The 25,279-nt window shown below is 48.5% G+C and overlaps 1 protein-coding gene across 1 annotated transcript in view; it reads right to left on the bottom strand.

The window, feature by feature from the left end:
- Positions 1-25,279, bottom strand: part of LOC144108704 (uncharacterized) — a 227,223-nt gene that overhangs the window by 103,664 nt on the left and 98,280 nt on the right. The window contains exon 5 of the mRNA XM_077641876.1: positions 14,331-14,553. Coding sequence (XP_077498002.1) covers positions 14,331-14,553 — 223 coding nt within the window. The remainder of the gene's footprint in view (positions 1-14,330; positions 14,554-25,279) is intronic.

Raw genomic sequence — 25,279 nt, forward strand, 5'->3', positions numbered from 1 at the left:
TAAAGCTTTGACCATGAATAAAGGCGCATCTAGTGAATGCACTCTTCCGATGCAGAAGTCGCCGCGCTTTCGCTACGTATATCCTCGCCTAACAGACCTAGGCCATCAGCAATTTTTGTTGTGAGACGATGCTGTTTACAGTAAAGCGATGCAAAGAAACTGCACTTTATTGTAACGCAGCCGACTTCCTAAGCACCGTCGCCTGCGGCTTCGGTGCAGGCCTGGAGACAGCCAGGCAGCCAGACAGCAGCGCAGTTCGTCGCCTGGGGTGCCCACGTCCAACGCCGTTGAAGAAAGCTAGCCACTTGGGGATGCATGCTTTGCCGTCGCTAAAGTAAAGCAGGCAGTCTTTCCAATATCATAGTTATTAATGCGAAAGCCTTTCTAGGCTATGACGACGGGATCGTGTCACCAAAACGCGTCACCAAAACGTGTCCGCAGAGCTTGTGACGTTCTTAGAACAGGTAGCATCAAACGAATGATTGTGACCGACAGGGGACGATGTTAGGATGATGCGCAAAACTTTTGATGTCAATATGATGAAAAGGTAATTAACTAGAGCCAATAATGTAAAAAAGTCGACAGAGCGCGGACGTCGATGTAGTGAGTGAACGGGAATATAGCTGTGGACGGCAAAATATTGGAAAAATAGGCAAAGAAGTGAAAATGAAGTTTGAATCAATTGAAATGTGCTTGAAGAGTGACAATTAATCGGACAAAACAGTGTGTTTGACATAAAATAATTAGTTAATTAGACGCAAACGTCAATAGAAGGTTGACTAGGCTGGACGAGTATATAGTAAGTGAACGTTAAAGCAACTAGGAAATCTAAAGTCTGACGAAAACTCGTCTGGTCGGGTAGAAGATTCATGTATGAAGAAAAAGGAACGCCGACCAAAAGGTTGTTGTTTAAAACGAAGACGTTCCGGCTTCCATACGGAAGCCTTGATCACTGGGCGGAAAGCCCAAAGCATAAAGCTTAAGTGCGTCGCAGTAATCGCCCCAAGCATCTTGCGTACGTAGGCGGGAGATTCCCTGCGTTGTGGTTAAGGGTTTTGTCTGTTGTTTGGATTATCAGGGATTCCAGACATCGACGTGACAGCCAATTCTTTTCTCTTGCGATGACGGATGCTTCTTCCCAAGCTATATTGTGCGTCGCGGCTTCCACGTGTTCCGCAAGTGCATTAGATGCAATCTTTTTGTTCCTGACGTCGTTCTTGTGGTCCCTCAATCGCCTTTCGAAATTCCCGCTCTCGCCGATATAGCAGTAGTTGCAGTCTGCGCAGGGAATCTTATAGATGACGCCAGGAAACTTCTCTTTCTTTATCTTGTCTTTGGCGGCCACCAGCTCATGCCTCAGCTTGCACGCAGGAACGTGAGCGACGTGCACACCGTAAGTGCGCAGAACTCGAGCCAAAGACTCGCTCACGCCCGGCACATATGGGAAAGCGGCTCGGGCTCGGCAAGGAGGACCAACTGGTTCTGATGGGCGTGAAGACCGTTGAAGAACAGAATCCACGAAGTGCTTGGGGTAGCCGCATTCACTCAATTCTCGGCGCACTTGGCGTAGGTCAGCAGCCCGATCTTCTGGCCTTGGGCAGATGTTTTTGGCACGTCGGACGAGGGAAGCCACGACGGAGCGTTTGTGGGAAACCGGGTGGACAGAATTAAAATGAAGATACCGGCCTGTGTGGGTTTCTCTTCTATAGACTTTGAAAGAAAGGCGGTTTCCACGGCGTTCCACCAAAACGTCCAGAAAAGGAAGACGGCGTGCAGCCTCCTCCTCTACAGTGAATTGAATGGAATCTTCCATGCTATTGATGTGATTTGTGAAAAGACCTAACGCATTCTTTTTGCGTAAAAACACGGACATTATAATACTTACCGCTGACAAAGGCAACGCTACCGTCATCTTGGAGAAGCAACGACTACGTTGAGAAAATGACTGGCCTTCTGCAGGACGACAGTACGTACTTGCTGCTGAAGCGGGACCCTACGCTCAAGGTAGAAACTTGCAGATTCTTTTGACTGACGTCTTCCTATCTGTTCCACCGGACCACAAGTCACTTTATTTCAAGCTCCTCTGCCACAATGGGTCAGCTCCCGCCTTGTATGGTCTCCCGAAAATCCATAAACCAAACGTCCCGATGCGACTAATAGTTGACTTTACACGGTCGCCCTTATACCGCTTGTCGGGCTACTTACACAAGGTTTTTGCGCCACTCATTGGAAAGGGCTCGACTTTCATACGTGACTCTTTCGATTTTGTTGAAAAAGTACGTGATGTCACGGTGGAGGAGGACGAGGTCATGGTGTCCTTTGATGTGAAATCGCTGTTCACCAGCGTACCCGTGGTGGAGGTGTTGAGCTGTGGAGGTGTGCCGCTCAGCGCTGCAGAATGACGACGGATTGTGTGAAAGAACTCCTATCGAAGCATCGGATCTTCTTAAGCTGTTGCAGTTCTGCCTTGAGAACACTTATTTTGTTTTCCGGGGTACAGTCTATAGACAAGTTCGTGGCACTGCTATGGGCGCATCTATATCGGTGACAACCGCAAACCTTACCATGGAAGCAATAGATGCTCACGCACTGGCTACCTTCGAACCGCGCCCAAAGGTTTTTGTGCGTTACGTCGACGATTGTTTGTGTATAATCAAAAAGAATGTGTTAGGTCCTTTCACAGATCACATCAATAGCATGGAAGATTCCATTCAATTCACTGTAGAGGAGGAGGCTGCACGCCGTCTTCCTTTTCTGGACGTTTTGGTAGAACGCCGTGGAAACAGCCTTTCTTTCAAATTTTATAGAAAAGAAACCCACACAGGCCGGTATCTCAATTTAATTCTGTCCACCCGGTTTCCCACAAACGCTCCGTCGTGGCTTCCCTCGTCCGACGTGCCAAAAACATCTGCCCAAGGCCAGAAGATCGGGCTGCTGACCTACGCCAAGTGCGCCGAGAATTGAGTGAATGCGGCTACCCCAAGCACTTCGTGGATTCTGTTCTTCAACGGTCTTCACGCCCATCAGAACCAGTTGGTCCTCCTTGCCGAGCCCGAGCCGCTTTCCCATATGTGCCGGGCGTGAGCGATTCTTTGGCTCGAGTTCTGCGCACTTACGGTGTGCACGTCGCTCACGTTCCTGCGTGCAAGCTGAGGCATGAGCTGGTGGCCGCCAAAGACAAGATAAAGAAAGAGAAGTTTCCTGGCGTCATCTATAAGATTCCCTGCGCAGACTGCGACTACTGCTATATCGGCGAGAGCGGGAATTTCGAAAGGCGATTGAGGGACCACAAGAACGACGTCAGGAACAAAAAGATTGCATCTAATGCACTTGCGGAACACGTGGAAGCCGCGACGCACAATATAGCTTGGGAAGAAGCATCAGTCATCGCAAGATAAAAGAATTGGCTGTCACGTCGATATCTGGAATCCCTGATAATCGAAACAACAGACAAAACCCTTAACCACAACGCAAGCAATCTCCCGCCTACGTACGCAAGATGCTTGGGGCGATTACTGCGACGCACTTAAGCTTTATGCTTTGGGCTTTCCGCCCAGTGAACAAGGCTTCCGTATGGAAGCTGAAACGTCTTCGTTTTAAACAACAACCTTTTGGTCGGCGTTCCTTTTTCTTCATACATAAAGGAACCATGGCGCCAGATTTGAAGGCCCTAAGAGGAGCAATGAGAATCAAAGAGGGGCAAAGAGAGCTGACGAGTGTCGAAAGGCGTCAATGCTTTCGCATTCCTCCCATGCGGGTAGCCACAGGGATATCTAACGCTTTTTTTGTATTTTGTGGTACGAACTAGTGTTAAACCAGCTGCGGGCGGGCTTGAATCTAGCAGCGCATAGTGCTCGCTGCTCCGTGTCTCCCAGCTTGCAGTGGGCTGGAGTTCGCAAGCGGGGACCAGTGGGCGCGCAGGCCATGTTTTCGCACATGTGTCAGCGAAACAGCAGACCCCGTTCTAGCCTGCGATGGTGCTGGTCGGGAAGATCGGCCATTTTTTAATTACCTGGAGTGACGACGTCAATTTTACACACATTCGAGTCCACATAATGCTGTGACATCTGTCGACTATGGTTCAACAGGCCTCGCTAAGCAACCGTGTTGAGTTTACGACAGAACCCTTAGATTGGCTTAAGATGACGTTTGCTGTAGAGTTAAGGGGAACGCGCGCTGCAAATCTAAAATTTAGTTTAATTGATATTCACTGAACCCGGACGATGAAACGAACCAAGGTATACTATAGAATGAAGGTTCACAATTCCAAATACACACGTCGTTCAGAATTTTTGAAAAACAGTTCACGAATCTTTGAGGGTAACGGAGTGGATTCCAAGAGAAGGCAATCGTAGTAGGGGCGTGGCTGGCGAATTTAACACCAATGAATTACGTCATGTATTCAAGAGCAAGCTGCTGCAACTCCGAGATGCTTTTGTTCCATCCCACATTTTTTAGTCAACGCATATGCGCGATAAACTGCTCCCTGATGTGCTAAAAATATGGCCTCTAGAAAAAAATTAATAAAATGTGATGGTTCACCAGCGCACTATGACTGGGGAAGATTTTGAAGCGATTTAAATCGGAGACAGCATTTTCATAATGTTTGGTACAAGCCTCTTCCCTACTCGAATGAATTTTGGATATACATTCGTCGAAGGCTGAGGAAAACCACTGCATTGCAGCGCTAATAAATAACACCAAAATAGTGAACGAAGACCATGAAAAAGCAGAATTTAGCCAATATTTTTTAGCTGTATATTTGCTCTTTCTGATTATCATCGCTTTGATGCTTCAAAATTGACATTTGCCATATTTCCCCTGTTACGTTTTCTCTGTCGGGTATGCAAAAAGTGAAGTGTGACGTTGATGGATCTAAAGCTTTTGATCCAGATGATAATCCTGCGGAAATGTTCAGGAACTGTTCGTGGACACTGTCAGAGTACTTTGCACGGTTATTTCCAAGTTGCCGGCAGACTGGAGGATAGCACGTGTCGTGCCGGTGCACAAAGTGTTTCAAGAAATTAAGTTGCTATCTGTAGGCCCGTTTCGCTAACTAGTTTGACATGTAAGGTTATGAATCGCGTTCTTTACAGTTGCATAATAACACAATTAAACAAAGAACGTTCTTAATCTGTGTCAGCACTGTTTCTGGGGCAGATTTTCTTGCGCAATACAGTTAAGTTAGTTCTTCCTATTAGTCGCTGTGGCAATTGACAAAAAATTGATAGTGGACTGTATATTCTTGAATATTAATAAGGCGTTTGATGCAGTGTGTTACAGCCGTCTTCTTTCAAAATTGCTTATTTACAACCTGGACGAATTCACACTTAAGTGGATAAATGAAGACGTGCTTCTACGGAGCTAATTTGTTGTTAATAGTCAATTTTAAGCATACGTCCCATTAACTTCTGGGGTACCCCAAACTTCAAGGTTGAGTTCATTTTCGTTTTTGTCACATATTAATGACATCACATCAGGTATATGTTCATCATTTCGCATGTTTGCTGAAGATTGCATTTCTTAGAGTTATAACAGATGTTAGCGTTCTTGATGGCACGCAGACTGACCTGCATAATATAGAAGCTTGGTGCACAAAGTGGAAAACGTCGCCTAACACTAAAAAGTTTATACATGTCAGGTTTACTAGAAATAGGTATGACCGGCCACAAGAATACACAGTAAATAATACTACACTGAAGACCGCCCAGCAAATAGAATATTTAAATATACTTTTATCTCAGATTTTCAATGGACACATAAAGAGATGTGTTGTGAATAAAGCTGCCTTCCTTCCGGATGTTTTGCGCCGCAATTTCAGTCACTTGCCTAGTAATATCAAGCAGCAGTTATATATCACACACTTCCTCTCAGTCCACGAAGATGGTTGCGCATGCGGGGGCCCTTATTATGCGAAAGGAAATGAGCAAACGTAAGAAACCGCCAAACAGGTCAGTGCATTGTGTAATTGCGAACTATGACAAAAAGTTGAGCGTCATCAGCACCAAACGTACTCTTCGATGGAGTGAGTTGAAATGCATCCGGGAAGAGCCTTCTTTTAAACTCTTGCGCAGTATTTATCACTTACACACAGGTTTAGACTGCGAAAAACACGAGACGTTCTTCTCATGTTTCAAGAATATTATTTCCACAGTAACCTCTATCGTTATTCCTTGTTTGCACGGACGGTCCGCATATGGAACAGTTTGCCGTCTGAAGTCGGTTCCATTTTTAACGCTTTGAATGCCTGATAAGTTTCGTATGAACTTGTAGCTTTTGTTTGTGCGCTCTGTTTTGAATTCCTCTTTCCACTTTTTACCCCCCCCCCCTCCCCTCCCGTCTGTAATGCTGCAAGGCCATGCTGGTATCTAATAAATAAATAACACATCATGCTATTTTTATATAAGGTGTAGAAGTGCATTAGAATTACTTTCAACAGAATCTAGATTCTTTAATTACTTGTTCATAAACAAAACACCCCAGTGTACCATGTAGCGAGTATGGCATGTGTGAAAGTCTTTACCTTCTAGCTAACTGCAGCAGGAACTTATTTTTGCTCTCTATCTTGCAGTAGGCCTTTACATTAACAGAAGTCGCAAGAGTTGCACGTTTACTAATTAAAGGTCTTTAAGCAATGTGTCAGCTGAACAAACTCGAGGTGAAGGAAGGGAACAGCCGGCGAAACCAAGGAATACAAGGGAATTATTTTTTTTTTAATTTGTGTGTTTTGATAAATAGGAGATAAATAGTAAAAATATACAATCGCCAAGATAATTGATTAAGAAGCAGAAGAATAAAACACTTCTTTACTTTTGAATTCAAGGCCAAACATTATATCAAGAAATTAAAGGCTGTCAACATAGACGCTGGGTAAAATTTCTAAATTTTCTTTACGGCAATGCATTTCGAAATATTTAGCATAAGAAATGCACATTTTTTAGTTGGTAAATATGGTTTCCCGCAATGCACATTTTTAAAATGGCGTTGCTGGACGTAGTATTGACGTGCAAATACAGTTAACTACTTCTACTTCATGAAATAAAAAAAAAACGGCTTCCGTATTTTCTGTGTTCGAAATGCGAGCGACGCCATTTTAAAAATGTGCTTGCGGGATGCCAACTTTAGTAGCTAAAAGGGTTATTTGGGCGTTCAGTATTTCGAACTGCATTGCCGATAAAAAAAAATTAAGATCTGGACTAAGCTTTAATTTCGACGGCCTTCTATTTCTTAATAAAATGATGGACCCTAAAAAAAGAATAAAAAAGTTAATTAACCATTTAACTACTGAGCTCGATCACGGATGTAATGTTTGCAGAACAATCCACCTGCACTGACCGCGCCGACTTATCTCTCGCACGGTTTAAAATAACGATCTGCAAAGAGGTAAAACGAACATCCGGTATACGTGGCATGTAACCCAATCTTAAGAGTGTTCACCAGCGCCGCCCTCGTCTAAAGCGGCGGATGTGGTACGCCCTGTATCACCGCCAGTGTCACGTGGGGCGTGATCTAATGCCGAAGGCGCAAGCTATGTGAGAACCCTCTTATGCTACCTCTGGCATTTAAGACCGCCAAAACCGAAGTACTCGTTAGGCTATTGAGGTGAGAAGGGATGTAAAAGGGGGGCTGATATACATACTCCTAATACTGCTCGCGGAGATTGGGCGCATCATATCGTAGCATCGTTTGGGCTGTTTGTTCTTCTTCGTCTGCCACCTCTTCGCCTTCAAACGTCATATAACATAAATATCCCAGCCTCGTACTAACGTAGCCTTGTGTGTAAAAAGCAGCGGTGTATAATCCGTGCTACACCTAGACTACGCCGCAGCAACAATGTACGTACACTAACCCTTTTTTAGGCTTGCGAAGACGGTCTTGCTGTCGCTATTCTGCGGACACAGGTCTCACCTCAGCGTGCCGTCGGTCCACATCCGTGGTAAAAGTCACGCATGTCCTTTCCGAAAGCAGTCGCGTCCTAGGCGATTGGAAGCATTACTCGAAGAAGGTTCCACTGATGTCGACGCAATTATGTTAGATCATAGGAATACAGCGTGTGAAATATTCAGAGGTGGGTAAAACTGGTCGTTCCATGTCGAGTGCCGGGCGATAGAGACTTTCGCCACGCCAGTGCGCACCCGCTACTTGGTCCCGACGCGGCAGGCGTGCGTCCACCTCGCTGACACCGCGGGCCCTCACGCCGATACTTGAACAGAGGGCCTCGTACGGCGTCCCCTCACTGCGCACGCGCAGGAAACTTCTGCTGACTTGCGCTGCCTGGTGTTACAACTATTTCCTTCCGGATGTAGTGAGTGGCTGCCTTCGCAACAATATTGTTGGTGAGAACTTAAAACCTTGCGTTGTTGGCCCAACTGAAACTGACAATGTCGTGAACTAACCCTAATTCACAATATCGTTCACTGACCTTTACAATAAAGAGAAAATAAGAAGTTTGTGAACCCCTGCTTAAGCAGCCCATTGTGCACTGATGCTAGTTCTAGAACTGCATCTTTCAACCGGTGGATGGAAACCAGACGGATAAAATTTGAAGACAAAAAGCGGCAAGAATGTTGTCGTAGATGAGTCTACGCAGCAGTGTTTGTTGTACGAGAACGTTTTTGCACAATACAGCTGGGCTCTACCGTCATCGAAGTTAATTCCGACCTGTATTACTTTCCAGGTGAAGTTCGCTCGAATAGATTCCGGTAATCTGGTCAATTCTTTCGAGGCGGTCAGCTTAACATAGCAGTCGTTCTTCTCCATCCTGTTGTTACAGGTGCACACGGGCAGCACTAATGACTTAATCATCCACAAATGCCACCATGCACGCACTGTGTGGTGTTTATGGTCGTTCACCATGGTATACGCCAGTGTAGACGTGAGGGCCTTTTACTCTCGGCCTGGTGAACATGAATGTTATCTAGGTGCAATGTCGTTGCACATGATGATAGACAAAATGGGCAGATAGTATATAATAAGCATGAAAGAATTGTGACGTCACGTGTTTGTGTGGTCAATCCGCATTTCCAGCCCGTGTGTCCCTAAAAGCTTGTCGCACTGCACCTGAAAGAGCGCTGAGTTGCTTAGTTAGGAAAGACTATTTCTACAGGGCAAGAATGCTTTCGAGAATAGCAAATACGGTGGTTTCCACTGTCGTAGATGCCGTGGTTGCCGAGGCTGTGGTTAACGACGCGGTATCGAAATCATCTGCTGCTTCTGGACCGGGTTCGCGGCAGAGGGCAGAGCAGGAACTTGAACTTTAGATGTGTGACAGAACGTTTGGACACTCGTAAGTGTACGACACACGCCGACTAAGCTCGCGCTGACTTCTGCCACTTACCCTACAAAAATGAGCAATGGCAGTTTTTACTGCGACTGCAGTATCACTATCAAAATGCGAAAGTGTCGGCGTTTGTCTTAGCCTCATAGGATGAAGCTTACACACCCCAGAAGCCCAAGTCACCTTCCCACCTCCTCGCCTCACCCCTGACCACCTTCACCATTAATTCATAACCTGTAAATCAATTCCCCTTCCCCAAACGCCACCCACTACCAACGCGTCTTTCATCCTGAACGAAACCTTAATTCACTAGAAGCACACGGAGAAGCTGAACTAAAAAGCGCCGCCGAAATTGAATTTCAAGACCGCGAAGACAAACGGTGAAAATGAGTAACATGATCATAGAAGAAATAGGCCGGAAAACGCAAAGGTCCCAAAAAACCCACACAATCTGTTAAACATCGAAAGGTGTCGCAGTAAACAGGAGCCACGTGATCCCACCGCGAGCGCACAATCGACACAAGCGTCAACCGATTGCACCAGAGGCGGAGCTCACTGCCAGTAGTAAAATGTATTCTCTGCTTTAACATTATCTTACTTTGCGTCAGAATGTATTCCTGAATATCTATGCACACGGGGAGCTCGGTGCGGAAGACTCTGCTGGAAGTAGCCCAAATATCGCCGACTGTCGGCATACCCTCCACAAATTAATGAGTGGTTTTTGTGGAAAGGAAATGGCGCAGTATCTGTCTCACATCTCGGCGGACACCTCAACCGAGCCTTGAGGGATGGGAGTTAAGTGGGAGTTAAAGAAAAAGAGGGAAATAGGTGCCGTAGCGGACAATGTGGAATCATTTATACCAATTGGAGATTTTTAAGATGCAATCACATCTCCCGCACATGAGGGTCTTTTGCGTTTCACCTTCGTCGACACGCGGCAGCCGCGGTAGGGTTCGAAGACGGGTACTCCGGCCCAGTAGTCTAGCGCCCTAACAAGAGAGCCACCGTCGAGGATCCGTCCACAGCGCTGCATTCCCACAGCCAGCCGGCAGCCGGGCGGGTGATCACTACAACATTACAGAAACAGCGGCTTAAACAGGAGACGCCACCGGGAGCGCTCCGTTCGATACGAGCTCTGAACTTTTCAGACAGGGAAAAAAACGCCGCTCAGCGAGGGACTGCGAGCATGAGCAGGTGGAATAGTTTGCGCATGCCGGGGATCTTCAACGCGCGCTTGGCATAGCACAGGACACGGACGCCTTTTCAGTTTTGCCTCCATCGAAACACGGCTGCCGCGGTAGGGTTCGAACCCGGGAAATCCGGCTCAGTAGCCAAGCGCCCTTACTACTGAACCACCGCGGCAGGAGGTCGAAGTCATCGCGGAGCTCTCCGCTGCGGCGCTTCTCTCTCTTTCTTCTTTCACTCACACCTTCCCGCACCACGCAGTTTAGGTGTCACCTGAGAAGTGAGACAGTTACCGTGCCTTTTATTTCTTAATATCCAATCATTACATACCAGCCTAGCAAACAGCCCCCAAAACAGAAGCAAGAGCGTAAGAGGCGTCACCAAGTCGCCTATCGAAGGCTCGACATGGTTGGCGGCCACCCTCGTTTACAAGGGGGTTCATCGCGTGTAGAAACAGTGGCCTGGCTAGGGTCATTAATCGTAAAAATTAAAGTATAAAAAATTAATTAATATGTACAGAAAAGCCTAAGACCATCTGACGATAATTTTGGAGTAGTCCAATCTCGTAGGAACTACAAAATTAAAATCAGTCGTAATTTTTGACATCTGGAAAGTTCTTTCGTAAAGAAACTGAGCACAATAATAAATTGATTGTCAGTTTTTCAGCTGTTTTCCTACTCTCTTGTTTTCTTCTGCTTGTATCAAACTATGTGCCATACTGTGTGGCACCAAGCCGTCGAAAGGAAGGGCAGTGAACTGTCGTGATATGGCGTCACTCAGACTTCTGAATACCGCGCATAAACGTATTGTGAACGGCAACATCGCGGTCCCGAGAACATATTGCGTAGGCGCACCCGCACACGCCCATTTATAAGTCTGGTGGGCGCTCCTCTATTTACACAGGCTACTTAATTACTGCCAAAACATTATGAGGGCACCCAAGCAATTCTGATTATTAGTAAATGAGAGGGCATGTGTCATTTCTCGTTGGCGCCTCAACCGTATCGTTTGCTTCAGTGCCGCGTTTCTGCCACGACGTTGTCAACCTTAACGCCACAGAACTCCAGCGGCGTATTTCTCCCCCCCTCCCCCCCCTCCCCCCCCCCCCCCCCGCCGCGGTGGCTCAGTGGTTAGGGCGCTCGACTACTGATCCGGAGTTCCCGGGTTCGAACCCGACCGCGGCGGCTGCGTTTTTATGGAGGAAAAACGCTAAGGCGCCCGTGTGCTGTGCGATGTCAGTGCACGTTAAAGATCCCCAGGTGGTCGAAATTATTCCGGAGCCCTCCACTACGGCACCTCTCTCTTCCTTTCTCCTTTCACTCCCTCCTTTACCCTTCCCTTACGGCGCGGTTCAGGTGTCCAACGATATATGAGACAGATACTGCGCCATTTCCTTTCCTCCCAAAACCAATTATTATATATTTCTCCAGGAAGTGACGTCGCTTGCGTGGCGCGTTTTAGAGCGAGACATCCCCTCCTCGGTGTTCAATATCAGATTTCGATGTGGATGAGACAATGACCTTCAATGCCTCACAAGGTCAGACCGAACTTAACTGTGTGGTGGTATGACCCAAGCTATTGTAGCATAGCCCCGTGATAATATGGCTATTACCATTGGGGTGCTTGACCTTGACCCTTCACATTTACCCGTCGCCCTTGACCTTGATATTTGATTTCAGACAGCGGGAGCTACGTAGACAATGACCTTCAATACCGCGCTAAGCCAAACCGAACTCAACTGCGTGGTGGTATGACCCAAGCTACGGTAGCCTGACCACGTCATCATATGACTATGACCATTGGGTACCTGGCCTTGAACTCTGACCTTGACCCTTGATCTTGACATTTTATTTGTGAAATTGGGGACAATGCTTAAACGAACTTTCGTTCTTACAACTAGGTTGAAGCCACGTTGAATCCCAGCCATTTTCTTACACAACGCTCTTAACGGGAACGCCAAAGAACCCAATGAACGCCGGCATCCTAAATTAATGATTTTCAAGGAAATGAAGTTGAACAGTAACTGTCACACTTCTCTGTGCAGACCTGAACTACGCCATTCGCTTCTGCCGGCTTTTGTCAAAGTTTTGTCAGAATGACAACTTCTTATGACAAAGGCATTCTTCAATAGGACCTTAACTCTGTCGCTTCTTGTTGTAAGAATTGGTTGAAGATTCTGAGTACTAATAAGTGTACAATGGCACAAGTGTCCCTAATTAACTGCCATGATTCCTCTTATAAACTACAAGGTAATGTGCTGGAGCTAGTAATGTCATTTGAATACTTAGGCGCCGTTTCAGGGGGACAGCACGTGAACTATATAATAATTCTAACCATACTCTACGTTACAAGAAACGAAATTTTTCGAACATCTGCTGATTCCCTAAAAAAATTTACAAAACACTCTTTCGTCCTAAAAATGAGCATGTGGCCTCTGTATCGAAGCCTGGCCTTGATGTTCTAGCAGCATCTATCGAATGCATTTAGAATCTGTCTGCTCGTGATAACCTTAACACTTATTATCGTACTGCCCACGGCACAAATATGAAAACTACTTTGCACCTTCCTCTAGTGTCACAGCTTCGTCCTGCGGGTGTGTTCTCCGAATAATATATTCTACCATAATACGCTTCACGATCTCTTGCTTAAGCGACCAACATACCACCTCGCCACCTGGACCACCGTCATAATTGATCTTTTGGAAGCCACACCATTACCTTTACCACTTATTCCTGCCTAGCTCAGTTAGAAGTGGAACTAGTGGCGCTAGTTTCGATAAGAGTTATTAATTTACAGCTCGTTTCGGTGCTCTGAATTTACCATATTTCTTGTTTGTGTGATTATTTTCGATTGAACTCATTGTATTTGTATCAGCGTTTTCACTTTCGTTGATAGTAGAATGTATTATCTACTCCACTACCCTTTGTGACGCCCGACTTGGGCCTTGAGAGAATTAGGAATAAAGAAATTGAAGTAAAAAATGCCAACGACAATGAACCTATTAACGCCAGCGGCCTATTGCTCCAGGAGGGGTTGCGACGTCATGCGGGTGCCGCGTTTCTGCGACACGTGCCTTCCGCGAGTTTCTTACGACGGCGGGGTTTTCGCGAGCCAAGTAATGCTCTCGCATCAAAAGACGCAACCGTTCCATGAGGATAGTAGAATTTCAGCAATTATCATCCCCGCAATGGAGGCCCTACCCGTGCCGTGATAAAAGAGACTGGCAATAAGAAATGTCGTTGTGTTGTAGGACTGCACAATATTTGTGACCACCTGGCATTCTTTGACTTACTAGCACGGAATAAACAGCTGGAGTTTTAGCATTTCCTCTCTCATTTTTAAAACTTCCCGTCACGGTCTCTGTCCGATCCCGCTAACTGAGGAGCACAATGCCACCGCCGCTCAGCCACCGCGACAGTTGCCCATTCGGCGCGGTTAATGCGTACACTTAAAATAAAGCAATTACTGAGTATATTTTACGCCGTCCACTAGTGAAATTGATTGCTTTGAGTAAGTAGCCATCGTACTGAGCGCAGCAGCATCACACAATTCTAGTGGTGCCGCCGAGGACCTTCACTCTCGATTCTACCTGACAAGTGCACGTGCCGTTGTTTATAAGCTGTCTCGGAGTCTTGGCCATTAAACATACGCTGTTAAATCTGAGAGGCCGTGTTACGCCACAGAGATTGCGTAGGTTTAGATTATGGTATATTAGAGGTGAACGCCAACTTCCCATGACATTGACCGCGAATGACGAAGACATCTATTTCAAAACTAACGAAAAATCACAGCGCCCATAAAACGCCGTATTGCAATCAGACATTTGTCCCCCTATGTGCACAAACGCGCAAAAAAGTGGAGGGCTTACTTGAAATCGAGGCCCGCGCCATAAGTGGTCACTTTGTCAACGGCGGCGACCTGCCTGAAGTATTCGAAGTTGTCGTGTGATCGGTAGTTGAGTTTGTTGATGCCGTTTTTGTACATGGAATCAAAGAATATGATGTCGCAAAGGCCATCCGATGGCATTGTCATGCTGCGATTCAGTGAGACGCCCACGGTGCAGATGAAGGATGTCGGCGTCAGGGGCCTCCCTGCGAAATTTTGAAATGGCCGTCCTGTCCTGAAGTTTTATGCTGGAAACAGCATGGTACAATCACACACTTAGCGCTCATCAATTTAATGTACAGCTTTTGAGCGCATCCCATCTTAAACCAAAAATTGTGCTTAATGGCGGCGTTGTAAAGGTTTTAGCATTATATTCCAGAGTGCGTCAGTGGAAGTTTTTATGCTTTAGATTTTTAATGACACCTTAACAGTACTTTTTCTAACCATTCGGTTGACTGCACAAAATTCCAGAGAAGTGCAAAGTTTCTGCGCCAGTCAGTTGTAAAGATAATAGTTTTTCCTAAATGCACTCAAAGTAATTTTCTGTGGTGATATTGGTTCTTGGCCGTCATGAACGTTACCCGAAAGTTCATACGCCAAGCTTCACAACCAACATGTATCATGCTTAAATTTCTTCAGTAAAGCATTTTAAGGACGATGCCGTCTCTTGCTCTAAGCAAGCACTTGCTTGTGATCTAATTTGTGCATAGTCGAAAGGCAGAGAGCTAAATAGAAACAGCACGCAGACGAAAAGACTCATGACTGACACATCGTATACCAATTTTGTCCAAACGGCGCACATGCCAACGTTGGGCCACACTTCGTCAAAAATATAGTTGTCTAAGCTGCTCCTGCGGAAACACAAGCGTTGTTTTCATTTTTTATTGAGAGTGTTAAATATTGCCACGTAGTGGTGACGGCAGTCGAAGCAGCGATGGAGACAGACGAAAGGGTCGTCTAAAAGAACTGTTTATTGGGCTGACGTGCACCCAAAATGGACTGAATCACTCGGCGGCGGCGAAGCGACAAGCGTGCTCGGCGGTCGTCGAACAGAATGCCCGCCGCTGTCGGCCGTGCTCAATTTAAAGCTGATAGCGAACATTCGAGATAAAGGGCGCAAAGTTACTAGAACATTCCGGAACAACGTAGAATCAGCTTTGCCTGGCTGCGATCAATCGAGATAAATCTAGTCGCGTCTTGCGTCGCAAACAAAGCGATAAGGTGGTGTCGCGGCAGATTTGAAAAACGAACAAACACTGCAAATATTGGCGGCATTACTCCCCTCTCAAAGAAGCATCGACCCGATGCATTAAAACAAATAATGCGACTAGTAAGGGAAAAAAACGGATCTTGCGAAAATAGAGCATGGAAATGCAGCGGCCTTTAGCGCGCATAATACGGCTTAAGACGGACTACATGGACACCTTCTGGTCGTACGCGGCGTCGCTGGGATGCAGTCATTGCGTCAGGGATGACTTCATAATCCAGTTCACCCAGCCGACGAAGAACCTTGTACGGGCCGAAATCGCGGCGCAAAAGCTTTTCACTCAATCCACGGCGGCGAATGGGCGTCCACACCCAGACTTGGTCTCCTGGCTTGTATTCCGCGTTGCGTCTTCGTAGGTTGTAGCGTCTGGCGTCGGACCGCTGCTGATCTTTGATCCGTAATCGGGCAAGCCTTCGAGCTTCTTCTGCGCGTTGAAGGTAGGCGGCAACGTCGACGTTCTCTTCTTCTGTAACGTTTGGCAGCATGGCGTCTAGCGTGGTCGTGACATCCCTGCCATGGACGAGCCTAAAAGGCGTCATCTGGGTGGTCTCCTGCACTGCGGTGTTGTAGGCGAAGACGACGTAAGGCAGGATGACATCCCAGGTTTTATGTTCGGCATCGACATACATAGCGAGCATATCGGCGATGGTTTTGTTCAGGCGCTCGGTCAGTCCGTTGGTCTGCGGATGGTATGCAGTTGTCCTCCGGTGGCTGGTTTGGCTGTAGCGCAGGATGGCTTGCGTGAGTTCCGCCGTAAATGCTGTTCCTCTGTCCGTGATGAGCACATCGGGGGCGCCGTGTCGAAGAAGAATGCACTCCACGAAAAATTTGGCGACTTCTGCTGCTGTTCCGTTCGGTAGGGCTTTCGCCTCGGCGTAGCGGGTCAGGTAGTCGGTCGCTATGATGATCCACTTATTTCCAGATGTTGACGTTGGAAAAGGGCCAAGCAAGTCCATGCCAATCTGCTGAAAGGGCCTTGAGGAAAGTTCAATGGGGCTCAGAAATCCTGCTGGTCGTGTGGGAGGAGTCTTTCGTCGCTGACAATCTCGGCAGGTTTTCACATAGTGTGCGACATCGGCAGACAGTCGGGGCCAGTAATACTTATCTTGAATGCGGCGGAGGGTGCGAGTAAACCCGAGATGACCAGCTGTCGGCTCGTCGTGTGAAGCCTGTAGAAATTCTTCGCAGAGACAAGTATGTACAACAAGCAGGTAGGCTGTTTTGTTCGCTGTAAAGTTCTTCTTCACAAGGACCTCATTCTGCACACAGAAAGAAGACAGTCCTCGCTTGAATGAAGCGGGGGGTGAAGAAACCTTGCCTTCCAGGTACTCGATGAGGCCTTTTAGGTTGGGGTCCGAGCGTTGCTGCTGAGCAAAAGAGCTTGCGCTGATGGGTCCCAGGAAGGCGTCCTCATCGTCGTCCAGCGGCGGTGCATCTACAGGGGCTCGTGAGAGGCAATCGGCGTCAGTGTGCTTGCGTCCGGACTTGTAAACGACGGTGACGTCAAACTCCTGGAGACGCAGACTCCATCGAGCGAGTCGGCCAGAGGGATCCTTCAAATTGGCAAGCCAGCAGAGCGCGTGGTGGTCGCTGACCACCTTGAACGGCCGTCCGTAGAGGTAGGGGCGGAATTTCGACGTAGCCCAGATGATGGCAAGGCACTCCTTCTCAGTGGTCGAATAGTTAGCCTCGGCCTTGGAAAGGGAACGGCTAGCGTATGCGATGACCTTCTCCAGCCCGTCACTTTTTTTGAACGAGAACGGCGCCTAGTCCCACGCTGCTTGCGTCGGTATGAACTTCAGTATCGGCGTTTTCATCAAAATGCGCAAGGATCGGTGGGGACTGTAAACGACGCTGAAGTTCCTTGAAGGCTTCTGCTTGCGGCGCTTCCCATTTAAACGGCACGTCTGCCTTCGTCAGTTGGGTCAGGGGCTCGGCGATGCGCGAAAAGTTTTTCACAAATCGTCGGTAATATGCGCATAGTCCGAGAAATCTGCGCAATGCTTTCTTATCGGCCGGCGGTTGAAACTGTTCAATAGCGGCTGTTTTCTGCGGGTCTGGGCGTAATCCTTCCTTGCTAACGATGTGGCCTAGAAACAGCAGTTCTTCGTAGGCAAAGTGGCATTTCTCTGCTTTCAAGGTTAGGCCAGACGACTTGATTGCGTCTAGTACTGTTTGAAGTCTTTTGAGGTGCTCTTCAAAGTTCGAGGCGAAGACGACGTCATCTAAATATACCAGACAAATTTTCCACTTCAGGCCTGCCAGCACTGTATCCATTACTCGCTGAAACGTCGCTGGTGCGGAACAGAGACCAAATGGCATCACCTTGAACTCAAACAGCCCATCCGGAGTTATGAATGCTGTCTTCTCGCGATCTCTTTCGTCGACCTCAAATTGCCAGTAGCCGCTCTTGAGGTCCATCGATGAGAAATATTTGGCGTAGCAGAGGCGGTCCAGTGTGTCGTCGATGCGGGGGAGGGGGTAGACGTCCTTCTTTGTTATGTTGTTCAAGCGGCGGTAATCCACGCATAATCGAAGTGCGCCGTCTTTCTTTCTCACTAGAACAACCGGTGCCGCCCATGGGCTGTTTGAAGGCTGGATGACGTCGTCGCGAAGCATTTCTTCGACTTGGTCCCGGATGGCTTGTCGTTCTCGCGGAGACACACGGTAGGGGCTTTGACGGAGAGGTCGGACGTGTTGATCCGTTATAATGCGATGCTTGGCAATTGGCGTCTGTCGCACCTTCGGCGATGTCGAAAAGCACTCACTGTAGTTTTGAAACAGATTGCGGATCTGGTCTTGTCTGTTCCGGTGCAGGGCTGGGTTGATGTCGAAAGTGGGCGAGTTCTCTTGGTCAGGCGGATCTTCTGCGGAGGGGTCGGAGAGGGCGAAGGAATCTCGTACGTCAGATATTTCGTTGTAGAAAGCAATCGTCGTTCCTCTGTTAATATGCCGGTATTCTTCGCTGAAGTTAGTCAGCAGTACTTCGGCCTGGCCATTGCGGAAATGTGCGATGCCTCTTGCGATGCTGATTCCTTGGTCTAGTAGCAACTGCATGTTCCCCTCGATGATGGTTTCAGTGTTTATGGCTTTTGTGGCGCCTACGGTCACGATAACGCTTGAACGGGGTGGGACGCTCACTTCTTCCTCCAGGACACTTAGGGCAACGTGATTTTCCCGAGTTTTCATCGAAGCGATGGCTTCGTCCGTCGAAAGCGTGATCAGCTTGGATCGCAGGTCGATGATTGCCTGATGCTCATTAAGGAAATCCATACCCAAGATCACTTCGCGGGAGCATTGCGGTAGCACAACAAAGGTCGCAGGATAGGTATGTCCTTTGACAGTCACTCGCGCTGTGCATCGTCCTGATGGCGTAATGAGGTGGCCCCCAGCGGTGCGAATTTGTGGGCCGTCCCAAGCCGTTGTGACTTTTCTGAGCTGCGCAGCGAATGTTCCATTCATCACCGAGTAATCGGCTCCTGTGTCGACTAGAGCGGTAACTTTCCGGCCGTCGATAGTCACTTCTAGGTCGGAGGTCCTGGCTCTTGCATTGCATGTCGCTCTCGGCGTCGGGTCACGGCTTCGTCGCGTATGCGAGTCACGGGTTGGGCGTGTGGTCGAAGCTCCTCTGGGTGGCGGCGTCGATTTCAAGGTAGCTTGCGTCGTGGTCGAGGTTCTCATAGTGTGCGGCGTCGGTGCAGCGAGTGTCGGTTCTTCATGCGGCGTCGCGGGCGCAGCGTCTTCATGGGGCGTGGTCGGTGGAGGATCTTCGGCGTTTAGTTCGTGAGCAACCTCACCTCCAGAGGTTGCTGCCTTTAGTTTCCCCTACGGGGGCTGGGCGACCTTCCTCGTACCGCGGCTGCGTAGCTGCGGCGTGGCGACGCAAAGCGCGAGGTTGACGGCGATGGTGAGCGCGAAAAGCGGTTCGGCGTGTACTCTTCTCGACGCAGGTACTCGTCGATTTCGTGCGGACGTTGTCCGAAGCGTGGTCGTGGGGCGTTAACGGCAAATCCTCGAAGACCGATACGTCGGTACGGGCAGTGACGAAGAATATGGCCGGCCTCACCGCAATGGAAGCACAACAGCCGGTTGTCGGAAGTCCTCCAGGCGTCGCATTTCCTGGGGCTTGAGCGTCGGTCATAGGCTGGGCGGGCGGGGGCTGGGAGGCGGCGTTGTGGAACGATTGGCTCATCTCGGGGAGGACGTCGGGGCTGTCGCTGGGGCTGAGCAGTACTTACTGCAGCGGCGTAGGTCATGGCCTGGGGTTCTGTGGCCGTCGGGGTGCCAAGTGCCTGTTGCACTTCTTCCCGTACCACATCCATCAGAGTCGCTGCTTGTGGCTGTGGGGAAGATGGCAGTAATCGGCGTAGCTCCTCTCGGACGATTTCGCGGATAACTTCCCGCAAGCTGTCGCTGGTGGTGGCCGGCGTGTCCGAACGGATTGCACAGGCAGAGGAAGGGCGATTGTACTGCCGAGCTCGAACGTCGAGGGTATTCTCAATCGTGCAGGCTTCTTGCATAAACTCCTCGACTGTTTTTGGCGGCTGGAGGACGAGGCTTGCAAAGAGTTGTTCTTTTACGCCGCGCATTAAAAACTGAACTTTCTTTTCCTCGGTCATCCCGGGATCGGCGCGGCGAAATAGGCGCTTCATCTCCTCAACGTAACTGCGGACGGGCTCATTCAGAAGCTGGATCCTGGACTCGAGGAGTCGTTCGGCTCTTTCTTTCCTCACGACACTGGTGAATACCTTCAATAGTTCTCTCTTGAATAGCTCCCATGTCGTAAGGGACGACTCGTAGTTTTCGTACCACGTGCGTGCGGAGCCATCCAATGAGAAAAAAACGTGTCCAATCTTTGCCGCATCACCCCACTTGTTGAATGACGCCACGCGCTCAAATTGGTCCAACCATTCTTCAGGGTCTTCGCCTAGGGATCCATTGAAAGTTGGCGGCACCCGCGGCTGCTGCAGTATGATCGGTGTCGACATCTTTGGCGAGGTTGCAGTGCTGGTAGCAGCGTCTTTTCGCTGTCAGGTGCGGTCCGGCAGTTTCCCGAACTCAGGCTCCTCTCCCTGGAGACGTCGGCTGGCTCGCTGTGCTGCTGTCTCGTCCTCGGGTGCGAAGCGCTGAGGGCTGGCTTCACGACTTGAAGGGGGCGTCCGGAACATGGAAAATAACGAGTAAGGGTAAAGAAAAAGCGCATTCAAGGAATAGAGTGCGATCAGCACAGCATGTGCGAAAAATCCAGAGTATCTCCTTCTAGTAAGTACTTATAATTGGCGCCGACTTTGGTCTCTGGCGCTGTGAGCAAATACTGAGCTTGCAAAGTGTGTTGACAAAATATCACACAGGCATTGCAGCACAGATTCGACCAGTAAAAAACATTAGCACAACACTGCCACACAGCACATCACTCCGATGTGACTGCGATGCGCCTGCACCTATATTTAAAACTGCCTGTTTTTCCAAAATGCGTTAGCACAGCGCAGCGCAAAGGTGGCTCCGGATTTTGTCCCCTTCAAATGCGACTACTGCGGACTGCTGCTTTACACTGAGAATTTCTCCCCAGTAGTCGAACGACTTCTCCAATCAGTCATCGCGAAAACTTAACTTGATGTACTACTCTGAGTTCACAGTGCATAAGAATGATAAGATAAAGGCTCGCTACACAATAACTGACAACACCGACAGTAGCACTCAACGCCTGTGCGAAGTACAAGGAATGGTAAAATAGGTCTGAAAAAATTGTTTTTGACGAAAGAAAATAGCGGAGTATTTGTCTCACATTTCGGTGGAAACCTGAGCCTCGCCGTAAGCGAAGGCACAAAGAGAAGGAGGGAGAAAAGAAAAGTAGAAAGAGGTACCCTAGTAAAGAAAAACGGGATAATTTCGACCACCTCGCGATCTTTAACGTGCACATAGATCGCACAGTGTCTTTTGCGTTTTGCTTCGTATGGTTTATGTCGTAAGCTAGGCAGTGAAGGGTGGCACCTTGTAATGCTGACTGCTGCGCCTTCGCCTGGTACCAAAAACAACGTCCTCTCAAACTCCACGTCGGAGGCTTAAAAAATGACGAGGAGGAGGAAGAGGAAAGACATTTATTAAAAGCATACATACTTGGTGGGTTCACTAGGAGAACCCATTGGTTGTCATAATAATCCAGCCTCTCTCAACCAGCGATTTCTGGTCGAAGGGACTGTGGCTATGAAGGGTTGCCTCCCAGCGCTCATATGCCAGATAGGGATGGCTGTTCAAGTCTGGATTTTGTTGACATTCCCAAACTGTGCGAAAGAGTGTGCCAGCAGCTCCACAGAAGGGGCAGGACGAATCGTAGGTGTCTGAATACCATTTACTCACCAAGTAGGGATTGGGCAGAGTATTAGTTTGTAGTCGCCTGATTATGTGCTTTTCAAATTTGCGAAGGGTTTTTGTGAGGAAGAGGATATTTCCTTCTTGTGATCTGATAGTACTCCGTAATTTCTGCGTAGCTTAGTAAAGGTGGGAGGCTGTTAGCTGTGTCAGAGAGAGGCTGCGTGCCAGATGCTTGGGGGTGGAGAGCACAAGCAGCTGTGTTGGCCGCCCCTTTGCCCGTCGTTGAGAGGTGCCCTGGCGTCCAGAAGATCAGGACGTTGGAAGGACTACACGTTTTCAAAATTTTCCAGCACGCAGCGCCAAAGCGACCCCTGAGGTAGTTGGGTACCGCTGCTTGTGAGTCGGATATAACCGTTGCCTTGCTGTTTTTTGATATCGCTAGTGCGATAGCCGCTTCTTCAGGCGATGTGGTATCCACCGCTTAGGTAAGGCGGCTTGCAATTATACCCCTCCGGGGTGAAACTCCTGCAACTGCCGCGACCCCGTTAACGGGTCCAGCAGCATCGACGTAGATTGTGTCCTTGCTATCATACCAGCGTTTAGAGAGGTGTCTAGCTCTCGCTAGTCTGCTTCATGTGTTGTATTCCTCATCCATGCGCTTTGGTACGCGTTGAATCGTGATGTGTGATCTCATCTGCGTAGGCATGCCGATCCTGTGGGTGACTTCACAGGGTGGACGGGTTCTCCGCTTCTGTAATCTTTTCCTGCCAGGCTTAGATGTTCAGTGCCTGACAGTTTGGTTGACACGGTGGGCCTCTATTAGTTCGTTATTGATTTATGAAACCCCAGCTGCAGTGAGCGCTCAGTGGATGTGCATAAAGGGAGTCCCTGCGCCGTCTTAACTGCCTTTCGAATAATGGCATCCAGTTGGTCTTTCTCGTTTTTGGTAAGCCGTAAGTACGGCGTGGCGCATGTTATCTTAGAATGAGAGCCAGAACTAATCTTAGGGCCTCCTTCTCTCTTAGGCCATTTCTTTTCTTGATTACCTGGCGTAGAATTCTGTAGACTTGCTCAGAATACGCTTGGAGCAGTCTGATTGTAGTAGTGTTAGTATTGCCGCTGGGTGTGATGGCTCCGAGGAGCTTGATTTCTTTCTTGATTGGAATGCTCATACCCTGGACCGTAATAGCGACACAGGGAGTGGTCGGCAAAAGTCTTTCTATTTCTTGCCACGGTCGACCAGGAGTAACTGGGATTCGTCGGGAGAGCACGTTAACCCATGCCTCGCCGCATGCTGGCACACGACATTCGCTGCTTCCTGAAGCCAGGCTTGAATTTCCCCTTCATTACCGCTGCAACACTAGATCGTAATGTCGTCGGCGTTTATAGCATGCCTTGGATGCGGTCTAGCTTCTCTGGTAACCCACGCATGGCCAGGTTGAAGAGAAGCGGAGACAAGACTGCTTCCTGCAGAGTGCCATTGGAACCTAGATTTAATGGAGAGGAGGACCGATCACCAATACTTATTGACGCTTTCCTATTGGAGAGAAAGTCCTTCACGTAATTATATGTGCTGTCGCCACAGTTGATTCTGTTAAGCTCCTCTAGTATGGCCTGGTGGTTGAAATTGCCAAATGCCCCTTAAAAATCAAGAGCAAGTATGGCCTTGACCTGACATCTTCCGGGGTTGTCCATCCTGTCTGATAGGAAGGAGAATATCCTGTGTAGAAGGTTTTCTCTAAACCCCTACGTTCGAAAAGAAGGAATTCAGTAAAAAAATGGCGAAATTGCTGGTCGATCTTTCAAACTGTGCGGCGAATTATTACGCGGTTTCGGTGGAGCGTATGGCAAATTGTAAACCTACATTCTGTCTCCATTGGCGAGACATTCGCTTTTGGGATGCAAGCCGTGGTCCTAATGATGGCGCAGCGAGTGACTAGTCCTTGGCACGTTGTGGAGTTCGCTGACCTTTCCGCGAGCTCGTTGGTCTTGTGTTCGCAAGGAAGGCCGCTCCAGAAGGGTCGGAAGTCGCCAACAAAGGGACCCGTCCCCGTCTCGGCCTCCCCTGCTTGCGGCGGACGTCCTCGTTTACTCCGCGCCGTCACGGGCATAGCCCGCCTTAAGAAGCCTAACCATGTACAGCTGTCGACATGTGTTCGTTGTTAAGGAGTTGACGAGGTTTCGGGGGCGCACGAGATACGGCTGAGTATTACCCGAGTGACCGGAAACCCCCTATTGCCGTAACAACTGTGTTCGTCTCTTGCGGTATGTTCTGTAAGCTCTTCAGGGATAGTTTCGTCGGCATATGTTTGTCGCGTGTGCGACAAAGAGATGAAAGTGGTTAACGGCTAGGCCGTGGGTGCCGTGGAAGAGGGCGGTCGCGTTTGTGCTGTTTGCGTATTTGATTTCAACCTCTCCTTTCCCAAATGTTTAATCAGTACTCTTTCTCCAATCTGTAATTAGTTGGCAGAAACCTTATTTTCCTTTTCCTGACCACTGATTGGTGAGGTGTGTCGCTTGCAATCGTATTGGTGGCTGTCCCCGCTAAGGGCGGAGACAGAGGGCTTAAAAACAAGCGCTGTGGGTTGAACGGGGGCTGAATTCGTCTGATCAACGGTTTAGTCATGTAAATAGTTTTCTCCTTGCTTTGTTTCTTCTTGATTTATTTATGTTGTAAATAAATAGTTAAACTTCTCCTTTTCCCCGAGTAACGTGAATGTTTGCGAGTTAGAACCACCGGGTCATCAAGAAACCCTGATTTCATCATCAACAAGGTGTTTCCTCTCATCGCCAGTGAAGGGAATCACAACTGGCGCAGTCGACAGAGGATAGCAACTCACGTATTCCCAGTTTTGTCGTTATCCAATCGGAGGGTTTCGGCTATAGACTATTGGAATAAACGCTGAAGTGGGTGCGCCGGCTCAGATGCGCCTGAGTTAAAACTCGAAATAACGGAAGGAAAACAAAAGGATACAAATGTATCTGTTGCAACCCTTATAAATACTGGCCTAGGAAGACTGTATGCCACTGATTCGAAGACTGGTTGCCTTATGTTTTAAGCGTGAGGCCGTCTACTTCTTAAGAGTGTGCGTGCGTGCGTCTGGGTGCGTGTGTGTGTTTGAAGGAAGCAAACAGCCACCGAAACGAAGTAGCACATAGGACCGTTGCTGTTCGCGGTTTTGTTTCAGGCGTTAACCATTAAGAGATCAAGAGAGAAATTTTATTAGCGCTTGAAGGTAAAAAAAAACAACCAAACGCCGCCGCCGGGATCCGAACGCACGACCTCCTAACTTCACGTCCTGTGTTCTACCAACTGAGCTACGGCAACGGCTGTCCAGTCTTCTGATTTCGAG

This window comes from Amblyomma americanum, chromosome 10 (assembly GCF_052857255.1).
Source record: "Amblyomma americanum isolate KBUSLIRL-KWMA chromosome 10, ASM5285725v1, whole genome shotgun sequence".
Classification (NCBI taxonomy): Eukaryota; Metazoa; Arthropoda; class Arachnida; order Ixodida; family Ixodidae; genus Amblyomma; species Amblyomma americanum.